The sequence below is a fragment of the Oncorhynchus mykiss genome, chromosome 20, assembly GCF_057628025.1.
Source record: "Oncorhynchus mykiss isolate SJ-2025 chromosome 20, ASM5762802v1, whole genome shotgun sequence".
Lineage (NCBI taxonomy): Eukaryota > Metazoa > Chordata > Actinopteri > Salmoniformes > Salmonidae > Oncorhynchus > Oncorhynchus mykiss.
This window is the reverse complement of record NC_143041.1, coordinates 23,308,882-23,326,849: the sequence shown is the minus strand read 5'-3', so window position 1 is coordinate 23,326,849 and position 17,968 is coordinate 23,308,882. Positions and strand designations below refer to the sequence as shown.

General features: G+C 44.9%; 1 protein-coding gene across 2 annotated transcripts in view; it reads right to left on the bottom strand.

The window, feature by feature from the left end:
* LOC110499153 (uncharacterized) overlaps positions 1 to 17,968 on the bottom strand; it is a 114,884-nt gene that overhangs the window by 68,858 nt on the left and 28,058 nt on the right. Inside the window, exons 2-5 of one of the 2 annotated variants that reach the window (XM_090212625.1) lie at positions 13,745 to 16,182; positions 8,143 to 8,260; positions 6,996 to 7,506; positions 4,208 to 4,744 (exon numbers count right to left, since the gene is read on the bottom strand). In XM_090212625.1, the coding sequence (XP_090068751.1) occupies positions 4,208 to 4,744; positions 6,996 to 7,506; positions 8,143 to 8,260; positions 13,745 to 16,012 (3,434 nt within the window). In that variant the 5' untranslated portion in view covers positions 16,013 to 16,182. The remainder of the gene's footprint in view (positions 1 to 4,207; positions 4,745 to 6,995; positions 7,507 to 8,142; positions 8,261 to 13,744; positions 16,183 to 17,968) is intronic. The other variant, XM_021576100.3, reaches the window with a different exon arrangement.

Below are 17,968 nucleotides of genomic sequence, written 5' to 3'. Positions count from 1 at the left end.
AAGGTCATGTTACATCATGTTAACAACCAGCGGTTGAAAACTTTTGGAAATTATGTTTTTTTTTTTTTTAAATGTATGTTTTTTTTAAAATAATTTGTCAAATTGATGTCCTTAAATATTGAAAAAGATATCCAATGTTGAAATTCTCCAAATGGCATTTCCTTTCAGACGACTTTATGAAAGAAATTGCCTAATGTTAATCACCAATGGTGGAAAACTGCCGAAAACGATATATTGTGAGTAAAATACACAAAATCTTGTCTACTATTATTGAAAAAGATCTCTCATGGTCAAAATCTCCAAATTATACCGCCATTCTGTCCTTAAGTAGTTTTATGGTAGAAATATTCTCAAAAGTCATATTATATAATGTTAACAAAAAATGGTTGAAATCTTTTGGAAATCATGTTTTGCTGTTAAGATTCATCAAATATTGAAAAAGAACTCCAAGGTTGAAATTCTGCTAAAGACATTACCTTTCAGACTTCTTATTTTATGAAAGAAATTGCCTAATGTTAACCACCAATGGTGGAAAACTGACTAAAATTATATTTTGTGGGTAAGATACAGAAAATCATGTCAACTATAATTGAAAAAAGATCTCTCATGGTTGAAATTCTCCAATTTATACCTCCAATCTGTCCTTTAGTAGTGTTATGGTAGAAATGGCATCAAAAGGCATATTATGTCATGGTATCCGCCAATGGTCCGAGTAAAATACACAAAATCGTGTCAACTATTATTGAAAAAGATCTCTCATGGTCAAACTTTCCAAAATGTACCGCCATTCTGTCCTTTATTAGTTTTATGGTAGAAATTGCCTCAAAAGTCATATTATATAATCATAGCAAGTGGTTGAACTTTTGGAAATTATGTTATGCTGTTAAAATAAGTAAAATTGATTTCCTCAAATATTGAAAAAGATCTCAGAGGTTGAAAAATATATCCAATGTTGAAATTCTCCAAATGGCATTTCCTTTCAGTCTTGTTGTCATTTTATGATTGCCTAATGTGAGTCACCAATGGTGTAAAAATGACTGAAATTATATTTTGTGAGTAAAATAAACAAATCATGTCTACTACAATTGAAAAAGATCTCTCATGGTTGAAATTCTACAATTTATACCTCCATTCTGTCCTTTAGTAGTTTTATGGTAGAAATTGCCTCAAGTCATATTACATCACGTTAACAACCAGCGGTTGAAAACTTTTGGAAATTATGTTATGCTGTTAAAATAAGTAAAATTGATTTCCTCAAATATTGAAAAAGATCTCAGAGGTTGAAAAAGATATCCAATGTTGAAATTCTCCAAACGGCATTTCCTTTCAGTCTTGTTGTCATTTTATGATTGCCTAATGTGAGTCACCAATGGTGGAAAACTGACTGAAATTATATTTTGTGAGTAAAATACACAAAATCGTGTCTATTATTATTGAAAAAGATCTCATGGAAAAATGAAATTCTACAATTTATACCTCCATTCTGTCCTTTAGTAGTGTTATTGTAGAAACCCTTTTTAACTCTTTTAGCTAACCCTTCCCCTAACCCTAACCTTAATCCTTTACCCTAACTTCTAAACTTAACCCTAACCCTTAGCCTAGCTAATGTTAGCCACCTAGCTAGAATTGATAACATATGATACGTTTTGGAAATTCGGAACATATTGTACATTTAACAAATTCGGAACATATTGCATGTTTTGCAGAGTCGTAATATATCCTTCAAAATGGGTAATGGACATCCACCAATTAATACATACCATACGAAACATAACATATCATACTAAATGGAGTGTCTCGGCTTTATGTACAGAATCATATGAAAATCTCTGAGACCAGGTTGAATCCCTAAACATCTTTGACCCCTGAAAGAAGCAGAGATGACAGAGAAAAGTGTACAGATGTCATCTAGATTCTATATTCATTCTATCGATTTATGACATTTTTCTGAAGAGCAAGGGTTTATTTAGTCTTCTAAGGCAACATATAATGACAGAAGAGAAGCTGCTTGTACTGTATCTAATTATAGACAAGTTGACTAACAAATAGCCTACCAAAATGTCAAATTATAAGCAGAAACATATCTAAATCGTTCCATCATCTCTGACTGTAGCCAACAGTGCATTTTCTATATTAGTAGATTAGGGTGCAGGCCTCAGATCTTCACTTTAGCACATACAGTACATGAGTGTAAAACATTAGGAACACCTGCTCTTTCCATGATATAGACTAGGGGTTCACAAACGTTTTCACTCAAGGGAACATGAAGGGGATGAGATAGGTTAAAGAAGGATTGAGAGGGTGAATGGGCAAGACAAACAATTTAAGTGCCTTTGAATGGGGTATGGTGGTAAGTGCCAGGCACACCAGTTTGAGTGTGTCAAGAACTGCAATGCTGCTGGGTGTTCACTCTCAACAGTTTCTCGTGAGTGTCAAGAATGGTCCACCAACCAAAGACATATAGACAACTTGACAGAACTGTAGAAAGCATTGGAGTCAACTAGGGCCAGCATCCCTGTGTATTGCTTTTGATACCTTGTAGTCCATGCCCCTATGAATTGAGGCTGCTATGAGGGCAAGAGAGGGTGCAAATCAATATTAGCAAGGTGTTCCTAATGTTTTGTACACTCACTGTATCGTCGGGCGGTTGCGATGGGTTATTAACAATTTCTGCCGGGTGTGGGTGTCCCGAGTACCACACTAACGCACACGCACGCATGCACAGGAGCGCACGCACCCGGCACGCACAGACACACACACCCACTAACTTGACCAGTCACTACTACCTTGTGTGGTTCAGGTGGTAGAGCATGGTGTTTTCAATGCCAGGGTTGTGGGTTCAATTTCCATGGGGGACCAATATGAAAATGTATGCCCTCACTACTGTAAATCATTCTTGATAAGAGTGTCTGCTAAATGACTAAAATGTCAATCTTGAACAATAAACATAATTCTGCCATGTTAACTGAAGAATGCAAATATAATACTATTTTCTCCAAAAAAGATAACTTACAGTAGACACCATAAGTGTGTAACGGATGTGAAACGGCTAGCTTAGTTAGCGGTGCGCGCTAAATAGCGTTTCAATCGGTGACGTCACTTGCTCTGAGACCTTGAAGTAGTAGTTCCCCTTGCTCTGCAAGGGCCACGGCTTTTGTGGAGCGATGGGTAACAATGCTTCGAGGGTGACTGTTGTTGATGTGTGCACGCCCGGGTATGGGCGAGGGGACAGTCTAAACTTATACTGTTACAAGTGGTCCACACGTTCAGCTATAAAAAACCTGTATGTTGAGGCCTCCCAAGTGGTGCAGCGGTCTAAGGCACTGCATCACAGTGATTCCGGGCTGTATCACAACCGGACATAATCGGGAGTCCCATAGGGTGGCGCACAATTGGCCCAGTGTCGTCCAGGTTAGTGGAGGGTTTGGCCAGGGGCTTTACTTGGCTCATCGCACTCTAGCGACTCCTTGTGGCGGGCCGTGCGCCTGCAGGCTGACCTCGTGTCGTCTTGACCGGTGTTTACTCTGACACATTGGTGCTTCTGGGTTAAGTGGGCAGGTGTTAAGAAGTGCGGTTTGGAGGGTCATGTTTCAGGGGGACGCATGACTCGACCTTTGCCTCCCGAGCCCGTTGGGGAGTTGCAGTGATGAGACAAGATTGAAATTGGAGAGAAAAAGGGGGTAAAATACAATATATGTATGTATGTTGTGCTCAGACAGTTTTAACCACAACCTACAACATGGTCCTTTATCACCATCTAGTGGTCTATACCACAAGGTGACTGTCTCAGTGCTGTCAAACACAAATACAGACACTCAAACAACAAGGCTCTCCTCTCTCCCTCATCAGCACCTCAGTTCCTCTCTACAGTAACCACAAAACCTACCAGATGGTGCTGGGTTCAAAGTTGGGGGACGACACTAAAAAAGTATATTTTCAAAGTACATGCACAGTACATAACCTACGCACAATATGATCATCATTTACCACGTTTTCCTCTAATATTGTACATAGACAATACACTATAATATAGTGGTTATTTGTTTTTAATTTCATCTCACATTATACCATATTGTATGTTTGGAATGGGATTCTATCTTGGCTTTACTTCATCTATAAGAATAACCTCATACTGTATGTCAGTAGCCTATCAGGTCTGGCCTTTCATACAGTACTACATCAGAATAGTAATGATGACAACACTGACCTGTGGAAAGAGAGGGAGGGGTTGCTGCTGTATGACATCACTGACCTAGGGAAGGAGAATGTGGGGTTGCTGTACCAGCTGCTCCCCAGCATCCGTGCCCTGCCCCCTCCCCCTCGCAGGGGCGTGTCTTCCGGGCTACTACTCAGCCTTTCGCTGGAGGGGGCACGCGTGGCATCCGAGTCTCCCGTCACCGTGACGATGGAATCTGATAGGCTTGTCCCCCTCTCGCAGTGGGCCAATGGGGCGAAGCTCAGCTTGACAATTTGCCGGGCGCTTTGACAGATCATCTGACCCCCCTGGATCTCTGGGTTCAGCGTGGGGAGGTCAAAGGTCAGGACGGTCTGTGTGCTGGAGGTCAGCAGCTCCTCACTGTCCAGGTCCAGGCTGCCGTAGGACGTACCCTTGGCGCGGTGTGACTCCATTATGCTCTCAAAATGGCGGCTGAAGCTGTCCTCGGAGGTGCCTGCGAGGCGAGGCCCCGACAACAGGACGGGCGACTTGAGGGCCGGGAGGTTGTCAAAGAAACTGTCCAACGGCCTAGAGGTAGAGAGTGAAAGACGGAAAGGAGGAGAGAGACCACGAATGATACACAGGAAGATTACCTACTCTCTTAGTACAGTCTAATTTTCTCAGTGAGTCACCCTGGAAATGATCTCAGCTGAAATATTGCATTATTAGTGTAGTGACTGACTATGGCACACTGTATACTTTAAATGTTTGACCTTAGAAAACTGAATGCTAAAGCAAAACATTTCATCAAACTGGTTTGAAAGGTCTATTGTTAAGTAGGTTTGTTAGGAAGATACAGTGCCTTGCGAAAGTATTCGGCCCCCTTGAACTTTGCGACCTTTTGCCACATTTCAGGCTTCAAACATAAAGATATAAAACTGTATTTTTTTGTGAAGAATCAACAACAAGTGGGACACAATCATGAAGTGGAACGACATTTATTGGATATTTCAAACTTTTTTAACAAATCAAAAACTGAAAAATTGGGCGTGCAAAATTATTCAGCCCCCTTAAGTTAATACTTTGTAGCGCCACCTTTTGCTGCGATTACAGCTGTAAGTCGCTTGGGGTATGTCTCTATCAGTTTTGCACATCGAGAGACTGACATTTTTTCCCATTCCTCCTTGCAAAACAGCTCGAGCTCAGTGAGGTTGGATGGAGAGCATTTGTGAACAGCAGTTTTCAGTTCTTTCCACAGATTCTCGATTGGATTCCGGTCTGGACTTTGACTTGGCCATTCTAACACCTGGATATGTTTATTTTTGAACCATTCCATTGTAGATTTTGCTTTATGTTTTGGATCATTGTCTTGTTGAAAGACACATCTCCATCCCAGTCTCAGGTCTTTTGCAGACTCCATCAGGTTTTCTTCCAGAATGGTCCTGTATTTGGCTCCATCCATCTTCCCATCAATTTTAACCATCTTCCCTGTCCCTGCTGAAGAAAAGCAGGCCCAAACCATGATGCTGCCACCACCATGTTTGACAGTGGGGATGGTGTGATGAGCTGTGTTGCTTTTACGCCAAACATAACGTTTTGCATTGTTGCCAAAAAGTTAAATTTTGGTTTCATCTGACCAGAGCACCTTCTTCCACATGTTTGGTGTGTCTCCCAGGTGGCTTGTGGCAAACTTTAAACAACACTTTTTATGGATATCTTTAAGAAATGGCTTTCTTCTTGCCACTCTTGCATAAAGGCCAGATTTGTGCAATATACGACTGATTGTTGTCCTATGGACAGAGTCTCCCACCTCAGCTGTAGATCTCTGCAGTTCATCCAGAGTGATCATGGGCCTCTTGGCTGCATCTCTGATCAGTCTTCTCCTTGTATGAGCTGAAAGTTTAGAGGGACGGCCAGGTCTTGGTAGATTTGCAGTGGTCTGATACTCCTTCCATTTCAATATTATCGCTTGCACAGTGCTCCTTGGGATGTTTAAAGCTTGGGAAATCTTTTTGTATCCAAATCCGGCTTCAAACTTCCTCACAACAGTATATCGGACCTGCCTGGTGTGTTCCTTGTTCTTCATGATGCTCTTTTAACGGACCTCTGAGACTATCACAGTGCAGGTGCATTTATACGGAGACTTGATTACACACAGGTGGATTGTATTTACCATCCATCATTAGTCATTTAGGTCAACATTGGATCATTCAGAGATCCTCACTGAACTTCTGGAGAGAGTTTGCTGCACTGAAAGTAAAGGGGCTGAATAATTTTGCACGCCCAATTTTTCAGTTTTTGATTTGTTAATTTTTTTTGAAATATCCAATAAATGTCGTTCCACTTCATGATTGTGTCCCACTTGTTGTTGATTCTTCACAAAAAAATACATATCTTTATGTTTGAAGCCTGAAATGTGGCAAAAGGTCGCAAAGTTCAAGGGGGCCGAATACTTTCGCAAGGCACTGTATAAGGTAGCAGAAGGAGACATACAACATAAGGTAGCGGAAAGAGACACACATTCATATACTACTGTAGCTCTTGCCAGATCCTGCTTCACCAGTGTTCTTGTGGGAGAAAAATGACGACGCCAACTGAAACATTGATTAATATCTTAATTCAAAGCACCTTTGTTCTATTCACAAGGACAGATGCTAGAAATAGATAGGATTTTTATTACAGACTGCTATGAGTACTATCAAACTTCAAATGTGTGAGCATGTGTTTGTGTCTCTGCATTATATACGTGTGTATGATTATGTGTGTGATTGCGTGCACGTGTGTGTATGCATTTGTGAGTGTGTGTTTCTACGTGCCTATGTGTCTATGTTCATCTCACCTCTTCAGCAGCTGACTAATCACCTGCTGCTGCTGCTGTCTCTTAATGTCCCCTTGCATCCTCACTGAGGCCCAGCTCACCACCTCCTCCTCCTCCTCCTCCAGCTCCTCTTCCTCTCCTTCCACCTCCTCCTCCTCCGCGCTTGTGCTCTCATAGGGACAGACACCGAGGGGGCTGCTGTCTGTACCCGACGTGCTTTTCACGCTACGGTTACTGCCAAATGCTGAGTCGGCGTCTTCCTGCTCAGCCAAAAGCACCTCATCGATGTCGGTCTCGCGGTAACAGCGCAGGGGCACGGCATCCAGGTCCGTCTCCGAGTACTTGAGGGTCATCCGGATGATGCCCGTCTTGGGCGACGCCCCCGCCACAGCTGGGTGAGGAGTCACCAGCTCCACCTCCACGTGCTGCACCTCATGATTAGCCGAGATGAGGGGGAGGGAGGTGGGGGGCGTGGGGGTGGGGGATTCACTGGACTGGCCACTAGGAGGAGCTGTCGAGGCCTCGATGGTATCTGTCATGATGGAACAGAAGAAGCAGTTGATGAAAAGGAATGGAAAATGACTGTGCTGCCATGCTAATCCTAATGTTGTTGTAAGGTTGCTGAAGACTGACCTCTGAGCATGTTTTAACACGTTTCATGTCACTTGAATCACATAGTACAGTAAAGTGTCTACCCCAGTGGTATTCAAACTTTTTCACCGGGGACAACATTTTTTTCCCAAGAACTTCTCTCGACCCCACACTTCCCCAAATCTAATGACGCAACCTTAAAATCGGTACATTCCGATTTTTACATCAACAAATAACCATAAATTCATTGCATTTTCAACTCTTATCGAAATTAAAATAATAAATAATAAATAAACAAAATACATTTACTCAACACAATAAAATGTTTCTATTATCTTTCTCAAAAAAGTTAGTATATTGTCCCATACAATAATCTGTACTCTAAATATTAGTATTTTATTTTGGTGACCCCACTGCAGTTCCCTGAAAACCCACTAGGGGTTGCGACCTGACTTTGAAAACCACTGGTCTATTCTATACAGTTAAAGAGCCATAGACATAGTCATAAATACTGTATATAGCTAATACTGTATCTTTCTCTATGGGTAATGAGTATGGGTGGTAAATATGCTCTCACTTTTCTCCCCCCTGCTGGCATCCTCCTCAGCGGGGGTCCCAAATAGGAACTCCCACTTGGCACGAGCTATCCTCTGAGAGTGGAGGGAGGGGCCTGGGACTGCAGAACCACTGTCCGTCTGGAACAACCAAAGAGACATACACACAGACATGTACACATATACAAAAGCCACTGTTAAAAACCCTCTCTTCTTAACCCTCTCTCTAGCCCTGGGAGACATGGCGCAGACAAATATGGCAGCTCTTATTCTAGCTCCTAAGTAACTTTTCAGTATTGTTTTTTGGGGTGTTATTTCTTACGTTATTAGCCCAGAAAATACTTTGTGTTATTACATACCGCCGGAAAGAACTTTTGGATATCAGAGTGGCAGTAACTCACCAGCATTACGACCAGGAATACGACTTCCCGAATTGGATCCGTTGTTCGTACCTCCCAATGCAATTAAACTTATTCCAGAGGCTGCTCCAAAACACTGCCGGCGGAGAAGAGGTATTTGGATTGGACTTCTAGTCTGACTCAGGAGGCGTGCACACCATCCACCGCTTCCGAGTACATTACTCACTAATCTTCAGTCTCTGGATAAGAAAGTAGACGAGCTCAGGGCGAGGATCTCCTTCCAGAAAGACATCAGGAATTGTAACATACTCTGTTTCACGGAAACATGGCTCTCTTGGGATATACTGTCCCCGTCCATACAGCCAGCTGGGCTCTCAGTACATTGCGCAGACAGGAATAAAGCACTCTCCGGGAAGAAGAAAGGCAGGGGTGTATGTTTCATAATTAACTACTCATAGTGTAATTAGTGTGATTTTGTTCAGCCGTCCTAGAATACCTCACAATCAAATGCCGACTGTATTACCTCCCAAGAGAATTATCTTCGGTTATAGTCACAGCCGTGTATATTCCCCATCAAGCCGATACCATGATAGCCCTCAAAGAACTACACTGGACTTTATGCAAACTGGAAACCACATATCCAGAGGAGCATTTATTGTAGCTGGGGATTTTAACAAAGCAAATTTGAGGAAAATGCTACCGAAGTTCTACCAACACATTGACTGTAGTACTCGCGCTGAAAAAACATTGGAACACTGCTACTCAACTTTTCGAAATGCCTACAAGGCCCTCCCCCACCCTCCCTTTGGCAAATCTGATCACGACTCCATTTTGCTCCTCCCTTCCTATTGGCAGAAACTCAAACTGGAAGTACCCGTGCTAAGGTGTAGTCTGTAAGGACCGACACTGGCGTAGAGAAGCAGGTACGGGGAGTCAACATTTAATAAGGAAGAAACATGGAACAGGACAGGAACAGCGTCAGGGTAAAACACAGATGTGTGACAATTAATGCAGCAGCTGGGGAACTGACAAATATAGGGGAGGTAATAAACAGGTGATTGAGTCCAGGTGAGTCCAATAAATCCCTAATGCGCATGGCGAGGGAAGGCAAGTGTGCGTAATGATGGTGGCAGGAATGCGTAATGCAGGGCAGCCAGGCGCCCTCGAGTACTAGGGGGAAAGAGCAGGAGCAGGCGTGACATTTACCCCCCCTCTAGGGGCGCCACCCAGCGTCCCACCTTGTCGAGCATGACGGGTGCCAGCCGAGGCACGGGCGCCGGACAAGCCAGCCTGGCAGAAGCGTGGGAGCCTAGCGAGCCAGCTGAGGCATAGGAGCCTGAGCAGGCGTGACAGTCTGACCAATCGGAATCCATACTTCAAAATGTTTTGATCACGAGGACTGGGATATGTGAATAACATAGACTAATACATGGATACGATGACTGAGTTCATCAGGAAGTTTATAGGAGATGTTGTACCCACTGTGACTATTAAAATCTACCGAAACCAAAAACCGTGGAAACCAGTTTTTTGCGAAAAACTGCAGCATTTGCGAAAAACTGAAAGCGCGAACCACTGCATTTAATCATGGCAAGGTGACTGGGAATATTTCCGGATACAAACTGTGTAGTTATTCCCTCCGCAAGGCAATCAAACAAGCGAAATGCCGGTACAGGGACAAAGTGGAGTCGCAACGGCTCAGACACGAGACATATGTGGCAGGGTCTACAGGAAATCATGGACTACAAAATGAAACCAGCCACGTCATGGACACCGACGTCACACTTCCAGACAAACTAAACACCTTCTTTGCCCGCTTTGAGGATAATACAGTGCACCCCCCCCCCCCCCTCCTTCTCCGTGGCCGACAGAATGTCATATGGTCAGATGAAACCAAAACAGAACTTTTTGGTAAAAACTCAACTCGTCGTGTTTGGAGGACAAAAATGCTGAATTGCATCCAAAGAACACCATACCTACTGTGAAGCATGGGGGTGGAAACATCATGCTTTGGGGCTGTTTTTCTGCAAAGGGACCAGGAAGACTGATCCGTGTAAAGCAAAGAATGAATGGGGCCATGTATCGTGAGATTTTGAGTGAAAACCTCCTTCCATCAGCAAAGGGCATTGAAGATGAAACGTGGCTGGGTCTTTCAGCATGACAATGATCCCAAACACACCGCCAAGGCAACGAAGGAGTGGCTTCGTAAGAAGCATTTCAAGGTCCTGGAGTGGCCTAGCCAGTCTCCAGATCTCAACCCCATAGAAAATCTTTGGAGGGAGTTGAAAGTCCGTGTTGCCCAGCAACAGCCCCAAAACATTACTGCTCTAGAGGAGATCTGCATGGAGGAATGGGCCAAAATACCAGCAACAGTGTGTGAAAACCTTGTGAAGACTTACAGAAAACGTTTGACCTCTGTCATTGCCAACAAAGGGTATATAACAAAGTATTGTGATAAAATACCAAATACTTATTTTCCACCATAATTTGCAAGTAAATTCATTAAAAATCCTACAATGTGATTTTAATTTTTTTTTATTTTTCTGTCATAGTTGAAGTGTACCTATGATGAAAATTACTGGCCTCTCTCATCTTTTTAAGTGGGAGAACTTGCACAATTGGTGACTGACTAAATACTTTTTTGCCCCACTATATTCCCTCCGTAAGGCAATCAAACAGGCAAAACGTCAGTACAGAGACAAAATCGCAATTCAACGGCTCAGACATGAGACTTATGTGGCAGGGTCTACAGACAATCAGGGACTACAAAGGGAAAACCAGCCACGTTGCAGATACCACGTCTTGCTTCTGGACGAGCTAAACACCTTCTTCGCCAGCTTTGAGAATAAAACAGTGCCATTAAAGCTTCCCGCTACCAAGGACTGTGGGCTCTCCTTCTCCGTGGCCGACGTGAGTAAGCATGTTCATCTCTCCATATCCCAGTGTGCTGTCCCCACTTGCTTCAAGATGTCCACCATTGTTCATGTACCCAAGAAAGCAAAGGTAACTGAACTAAATGACTATCGCCTCTTAGCACTTACTTCTGTCATCGTTAAGTGCTTTGAGAGCCTAGGTAAGGATCATATCACCTCTATCTTACCTGGCACCCTAGACCCATTTCAATTAGCTTACTGCCCCCATTAGATCCACAGACGATGCAATCACCATCGCACTGCACACTGCCCTATCCCATCTGGACAAGAGGAATAGAAGAATACTGTTCATTGACTATAGCTCAGCATTCAACACCATAGTACCCTCCAAGCTCATCATTAAGCTTGGGGCCCTGGATCTGAACCCCGCCCTGTGCAATTGGGTCCTGGACTTCCTGATGGGCCGTCCCCAGGTGTTGAAGGTAGGAAACAACACCTCCACTTTGCTGATCCTCAACATAGGGGCCGCACCTGTACTCAGGGGCCCCATCTGTGTGCTCAGCCCCCTCCTGTACTCCCTGTTCACACATGACTGCATGGCCACGCATGCCTCCAACTCAATCATTAAGTTTGCAGACGACACAACAGTAGTAGGCCTGATTACCAACAATGACGAGACACCCTACAGGGAAGAAGTTCATTATTCATTAGAGAGTGGGGAGTGGGGCCAGGAAAATAACTTCTCACTCAACGTCAACATAACAAAGGAGTTGATCATGGACTTCAGGAAACAGCAGAGGGAGCACGCTCCTATCCATATTGATGGGATTGCAGTGGAGAAGGTGGAAAGCTTCAAGTACCTCTGCATTCACATCACTGACAATCTGAAATGGTCCACCCACATAGACATTGTGGTGAAGAAAACACAACAGAAGAAGGCGCAACAGCGCTTCTTCAACCTCAGGAGCCTGAAGAAATTTGGCTTGGCCCCTAAAACCCTCACAAACTTTTACAAATGCACAATTGAGAGCACGCTGTCGGGCTGTATTACCTGGTATGGCAACTGCCCTGCCCGCAACCACAGGGCTCTTCAGAGGGTGATGCGGTCTGCCCAACGCATCACTGGGGGCAAACTGCCTGCCCTCCAGGACACCTACCCCACCTGATGTCACAGAAAGGCCAAAAAGATCATCAAGGACATCAACCACCCGAGCCACGGCCTGTTCACCACTCTATCATCCAGAAGGTGAGGTCAGTACAGGTGCATCAAAGCTGGGACCAAGAGACTGGAGAACAGCCTCTATCTCAAGGCCATCAGACTGTTCAATAGCCATCACTAGCCAGCTTCCACCCGGTTACACAACCCTGCACCTTAGAGGCTGCTGCCCCATATACATAGACTTGGAATCACTGGCCACTTTAATAATGGAACACTGGTCACTTTAATAATGTTTAAACAATGTTTAAATGCTGAGAACTGCAGGAAAAGGGGTCTGTTATCTCAACTAATAGGGCCTGTGATTGGCTGAGCTATAGTCAATGAACAGCATTCTTCTGTCGTCTTCTATTCCTCATATGTATATACTGTATTCTATTCTACTGTATTTTAATCAATGCTACTCCGACATTGCTAAATCTAATATTTATATATTTCTTAATTCCATTATTTTACTTTTAGATTTGTGTGTATTCTTGTTAGATACTACTGCACTGTTGGAGCTAGGAACACAAGAATTTCGCTACACCCACAATAACATCTGCTAAATATGTGTGACCAATTCAATTTGATTTGATTTGGAGAGACACGTTTTGTAGCCTTTTACTGCCAAGGAAGCTACCATTCTCTGAACCTATTGTTCAGTGGCATAGGGCACTTTACACCTCTGTGTTAGGGACCAGGTTGCCAAGGAACGCAGTCAGCTGACCTGGTCAGCCAATCACAGGCCCTATTAGTTGAGGTAACAGACCCCTTTTCCTGCCAGTTCTTTAGTTGGACACAGGGGTGCATAGACAACAGATCAGAAGAACTCTGCACCACCTCAACACGACTCACCACTGGACCCAAGCCTCCACCCTGGACTGCCTGTCTGTTAGGCAGTCCAGTGTGTGAATGACCATAAAACCACTATACACTATCACTACGTATCCTCCTTGTTTGGTGTGTGGTAATAAACGTGTGTTCCGTACATCTGTCTCCTACCTGTCATTTTTGTCCTTTAACCGGGGAGCTGGGACAGTTACACCTATATCTAAACCGGCATGCCTATCGGTTGGTGGCACTCTTTTACCTTCACACACATGGTAAAATTAACAAAATACAAAATATATTTAGTTAACATCAATATATTAAAATGAATATTTCAATGAAACATATTTGAAGAATAATGTCTCACCTGTATCCCTGAGGTGGCAGCCCCTGTCTCGTTGCTCTGGTGGCTGGACTGACTGGACTCTGGGGACACACAGTCCCTTTCCCCCAGGCTACCGGTCACCCCGCTGGAGCTGCGTGATGAGGCTCCTGCTACCCTGATTTGCTCCCCCTCTGGAGGCTCCTCAACCCTCAGCAGGCCTCGCTGTTGCCCTGGTCCGTGAACCTCTTCCCCATCCCCATTCAGGCCCTCATCCTCCTTTGGCGAGTCCAGCACCACAGGGCCCAGCAGCAGAACCTCCCTCCTCCTATGCTCGGCTCTTTTCTGCTGGGCCACGCTTAGGGGCTGCTGCCCAGGTCCAGGTCCGTGTATGGGGCTGGAACTGGAGTTTCTGCTCTCCTCCTCCACCAGGTGGCTCCAGCTGACAGGAGCTTCCACCACACTTTGGCGTATATAGAGCCTACGGGCCAGCTCGGCACTATCCCCCGTATCAAAGCAGGAGAAGTCGACTCTCTCGTCCGGCTCGAAGGACCAGAAATCTCTAGTGTACTGAGGGGGCTGGCAGCGATGCAGTGTGGGGCTTTCTGTGACTCTGAGCTGGGCTCTCAGCAGCCTGGGGTCTTTCAGAGGGGAGCTGGTCTCGGCTGGGGGAAGAGATGGACGGATGAAGCGTGAAGGCAGGGCAGGGGACCCTCCTACACCCACTACTGTGTCTGATAGAATGGAGCTCTGAGCCTGCCCTCTTCCATGCTGTTTCCCGTGATTGGTTGTTGTTGGAGAGTTTGAGTCCTGTGTGCGTGACGATGGTAAAAAGTTTCCAGCCCGGTGAGAGTCAATGTCGTTCGACGCTGGTGTGTGTTGGCCGTGTAAAGGGATATTCATCTTAACTGTCTGATGCTGCAAATGTTGCCGTTGTACATTTGAGACAGAACTGTCAGCTTCTCCAGACATACATCCAGAGTTGGGTCTCTCTACTTCGTCTAAAGCATTGTGCAATGTCAATGAGTTCCTCTTTACCTCTGCTAAAATAGAGGATACTTTAGTAGCCTCCTCGGCTAGCCTCCGGGCCACTTCAGGGCTGTTAGCTGGGGAGGAGGGTTTGCTACAACTTAGCTGATTCAGTACAGTTCCCTCCCCTAGTTTATTTTTAAGTTGGAGGATGGTCCCTTGAGAGGAGGAACTACTGTTACAGGGCTTGTGCACTTGTCTCTGTGTGGCTGGACTACCTGCTAAAGCTTTGTCCTGACCTGCCCAGTGGTGTGGGCTCTGGGCCTGGAGCCCCATGCACGACCTGGGTCTTGAGTTAGGAGACATGCCCAGAGTGGCCTGCCTAGCATGGGACGAAAGCTGGACGGAGGCTGAGCTCCTGGGTAATGGCCCGCAAATAGCCCGGTTTCTATCTGCATCCACAGCGTGATTATTGTGGAGATTATTGCAGGCGCTGTGGCGCTGGACAGGAGAACCGCCGGCCCAGGACAGGCAGCGGGCCTGCTGGTTGTGGCGGGAGCCCCTGGGACTCTGCTCGAGCCCATGGATGATCTTACTCCTGAACAGGGGGGAACCAAACCCAAACTCCTCCAGGGCACGCTGGGTGGCCGCAATACCGACAGGATCCAAGACAGGGTGGCGGAGGCTGGGGGAGCCTGTCAGCTGCTGCTGGTGACCCCCTGGGGGACGAAACGCTAGTTTGGGACTGGAGCTGCATGAGGAGCCAGGACTACCCAACCAGATGGGGTCGCTGAGTTTATTCCGGGGGTGGGAAGGTGGGGACGACAGCTCCTCCCCACACCTCCTCTGATAGGCTGAGTTCTGTGGGTTCTCCACTGTCTTGACGTTAGCCTTCTCAATGTAGCTGAAGGTGACCACCGACCGTTTGCCATTGCCCCCCACCCCCTGCCCTTTGGAGGGGTGTGTGTGTGGGGTGGTGGTCTTCCCAATCCCAGAAAAGGCTGGGGAGTGGGTCAGTGCTGCTGGTAAACTCTGTTGCTGGGAGATGCTAGGCGATTGGGTGCCATTACCTTGGTGGAGCTGGAAGCTCACTTTGTGTCTGGAAGGAGACTGGGTGTGGGTGAAGTTATGGGCCAGGCGGTGTATTGGAGCTTTGCTAGGAGTTTGGCATTTTGTCTGGCAGGCTAGCTGGGACAAAAGCCCCGCTGGCTGATCCTGTGCTGAGGCTGAGTCACTCCCAGTCCCAAGCCCCTCCACTCCTCCTCCCAAGCCCCCCTTCCCATCCTGCTCTGGGGCTGACCTCACCTCCACATACAGATGAATGACTTTTCCAGACTGGGACATGACCTCACACTCTGCACATCACGAGGCCAGGAAGAGAGAGAATGATAAAGAAGAGAGAGGAGTATATATTGAGGAGATCTTCTTTCCTACTCAGTAAGAATAAGGATATCGTGGACAAATGGGACCAACAGGCCCATAGGTCGCTTCCAGCAGATCTCTAGTCACCATACCTGTAAAAGAGGGAGGGAGGGATGGAGAGAGACAAAGCAAACAGTAGGTAGTGAGAAGTCATACTTTTCTGATCATGTGTGTTACACATGGAGAACAGCTATTGTCTGTTAATGAGTGAAGCGATGACTGGAGGATTAAGTGTAAGAGTAAAGAACTGAGGTAGTGAAATTACTGAATAAGATAGTAAGGAGGTGAATGAGTGAGAGTAGCAGTAGTACAATAAAGAGGGAACAGCCTCAGATAACCTAGAAAAGTAATCCATAATCCCTATAGAATACTGTACACTCCTGCAGACATAGAGGTACAAACAAGCATTTCTGATCCTCCAATCTAGACTTTAAACCTTTCCAATCTAGACTTTACAACATTGAGATAATTGGCAAAGAAAACAAAGAAAAGCTGCTTTTCCTGATGACTAAATGCCACCCTTCTGGCTTTCTACAAGTTTAAAACAGTGGATTAGGTGCCCTAGTAATTGAGAATGACACATTATCCTGATTGGCTGTTACACAGACCCTCTGTCAGGGCCAATGCCATGGGGGTCGCTACAACAACAACTCCTGGATCAGTCAGGTCAGTTTGTAAGATGCTCTTTATAGTAAATTGAATGACCACTCTAGATCCATCATCTCCTGCCTTTTGTCCTTATCTCACCCATGTTCAATGCCTTTTTTCACACCAAATTACAAATACTGAGGGGGTTGGACCTACTGTAACCAATACAAATCTCTTTAGTAATAATGTTATATCTGTAGAAATATACTGTAAATATAGGATGATGCCTTAAGTATTATAGGGGGATATATTTATGTGGTTTTCATTGAGAATATTGAAGATCAGCCAGGTGGATCATCCACCTCACTTCCTCTCCTGAACGCTGACTCATACATGATAACACAGGAGCTGAAACACTTGCAGTCAGAACACTGAATAAAACCAATCAGAGCAAAGCACAGTATATATTCTGACAAGACACTTCAAGGGGATTCAGTTTAGGAAGCATTAAGCTGTAGGAAATTAAGGCTTGGTTTTCTTCAGAGGAATCAATTTGACATTGATTCAGTGGGAAGGAGACTAGGGACTCTATAACTTTTGTCATTGCTTCCCGATATTCTTCTTCTTCAAAACATAGAACTGGCTATGTATGTCAGCATGTCATACACCATGCTGTCCCTCTGTCATCACAAAAGTTTCAACTCACAAAACCTCTATCAGATCGGTGTCCCTAAACCGGGACAGTTGTTGCTCAGTATGCGATAATGTGACTGGAATAACATTGTAAACAACAGCCAACTTTCCGGGACATGGACATGTCTTATATGGGCAGAAAGCTTAAATTATTGTTAATCTAACTGCAGTGTCCAATTTACAGTAACTATTACAGTGAAAAAATACCATGCTATTGTTTGAGGATAGTGCACATCAACAAAACACTTGTATCATGGCAACTGGTTTGATACATTTACCACTGAAGGTAAATAATGTACTTACATTCAGTAATCTTGCTCTGATTTGTCATCCTGAGGGATAAAATGTAGTGTAGTTTTGTTTGATAAAATACATTTTTATATTCAAATGTAGGAACTGGGTTCTACAATTTGACCCCACTCCTGTCTCTGGCTCCACACCCACCCCGCGCGGCCATCCAGATGTGTGAAGGTTAGTGCCTTTTCTGTAGGGAAGCTAATGATCCATCGTGTATGACATTCCTGGGAGTGTGTAAACATAGTTTTTCTTGCATGTTCTCTATAGTTATGTACTTGAAAATGTATAAATTGACAAATT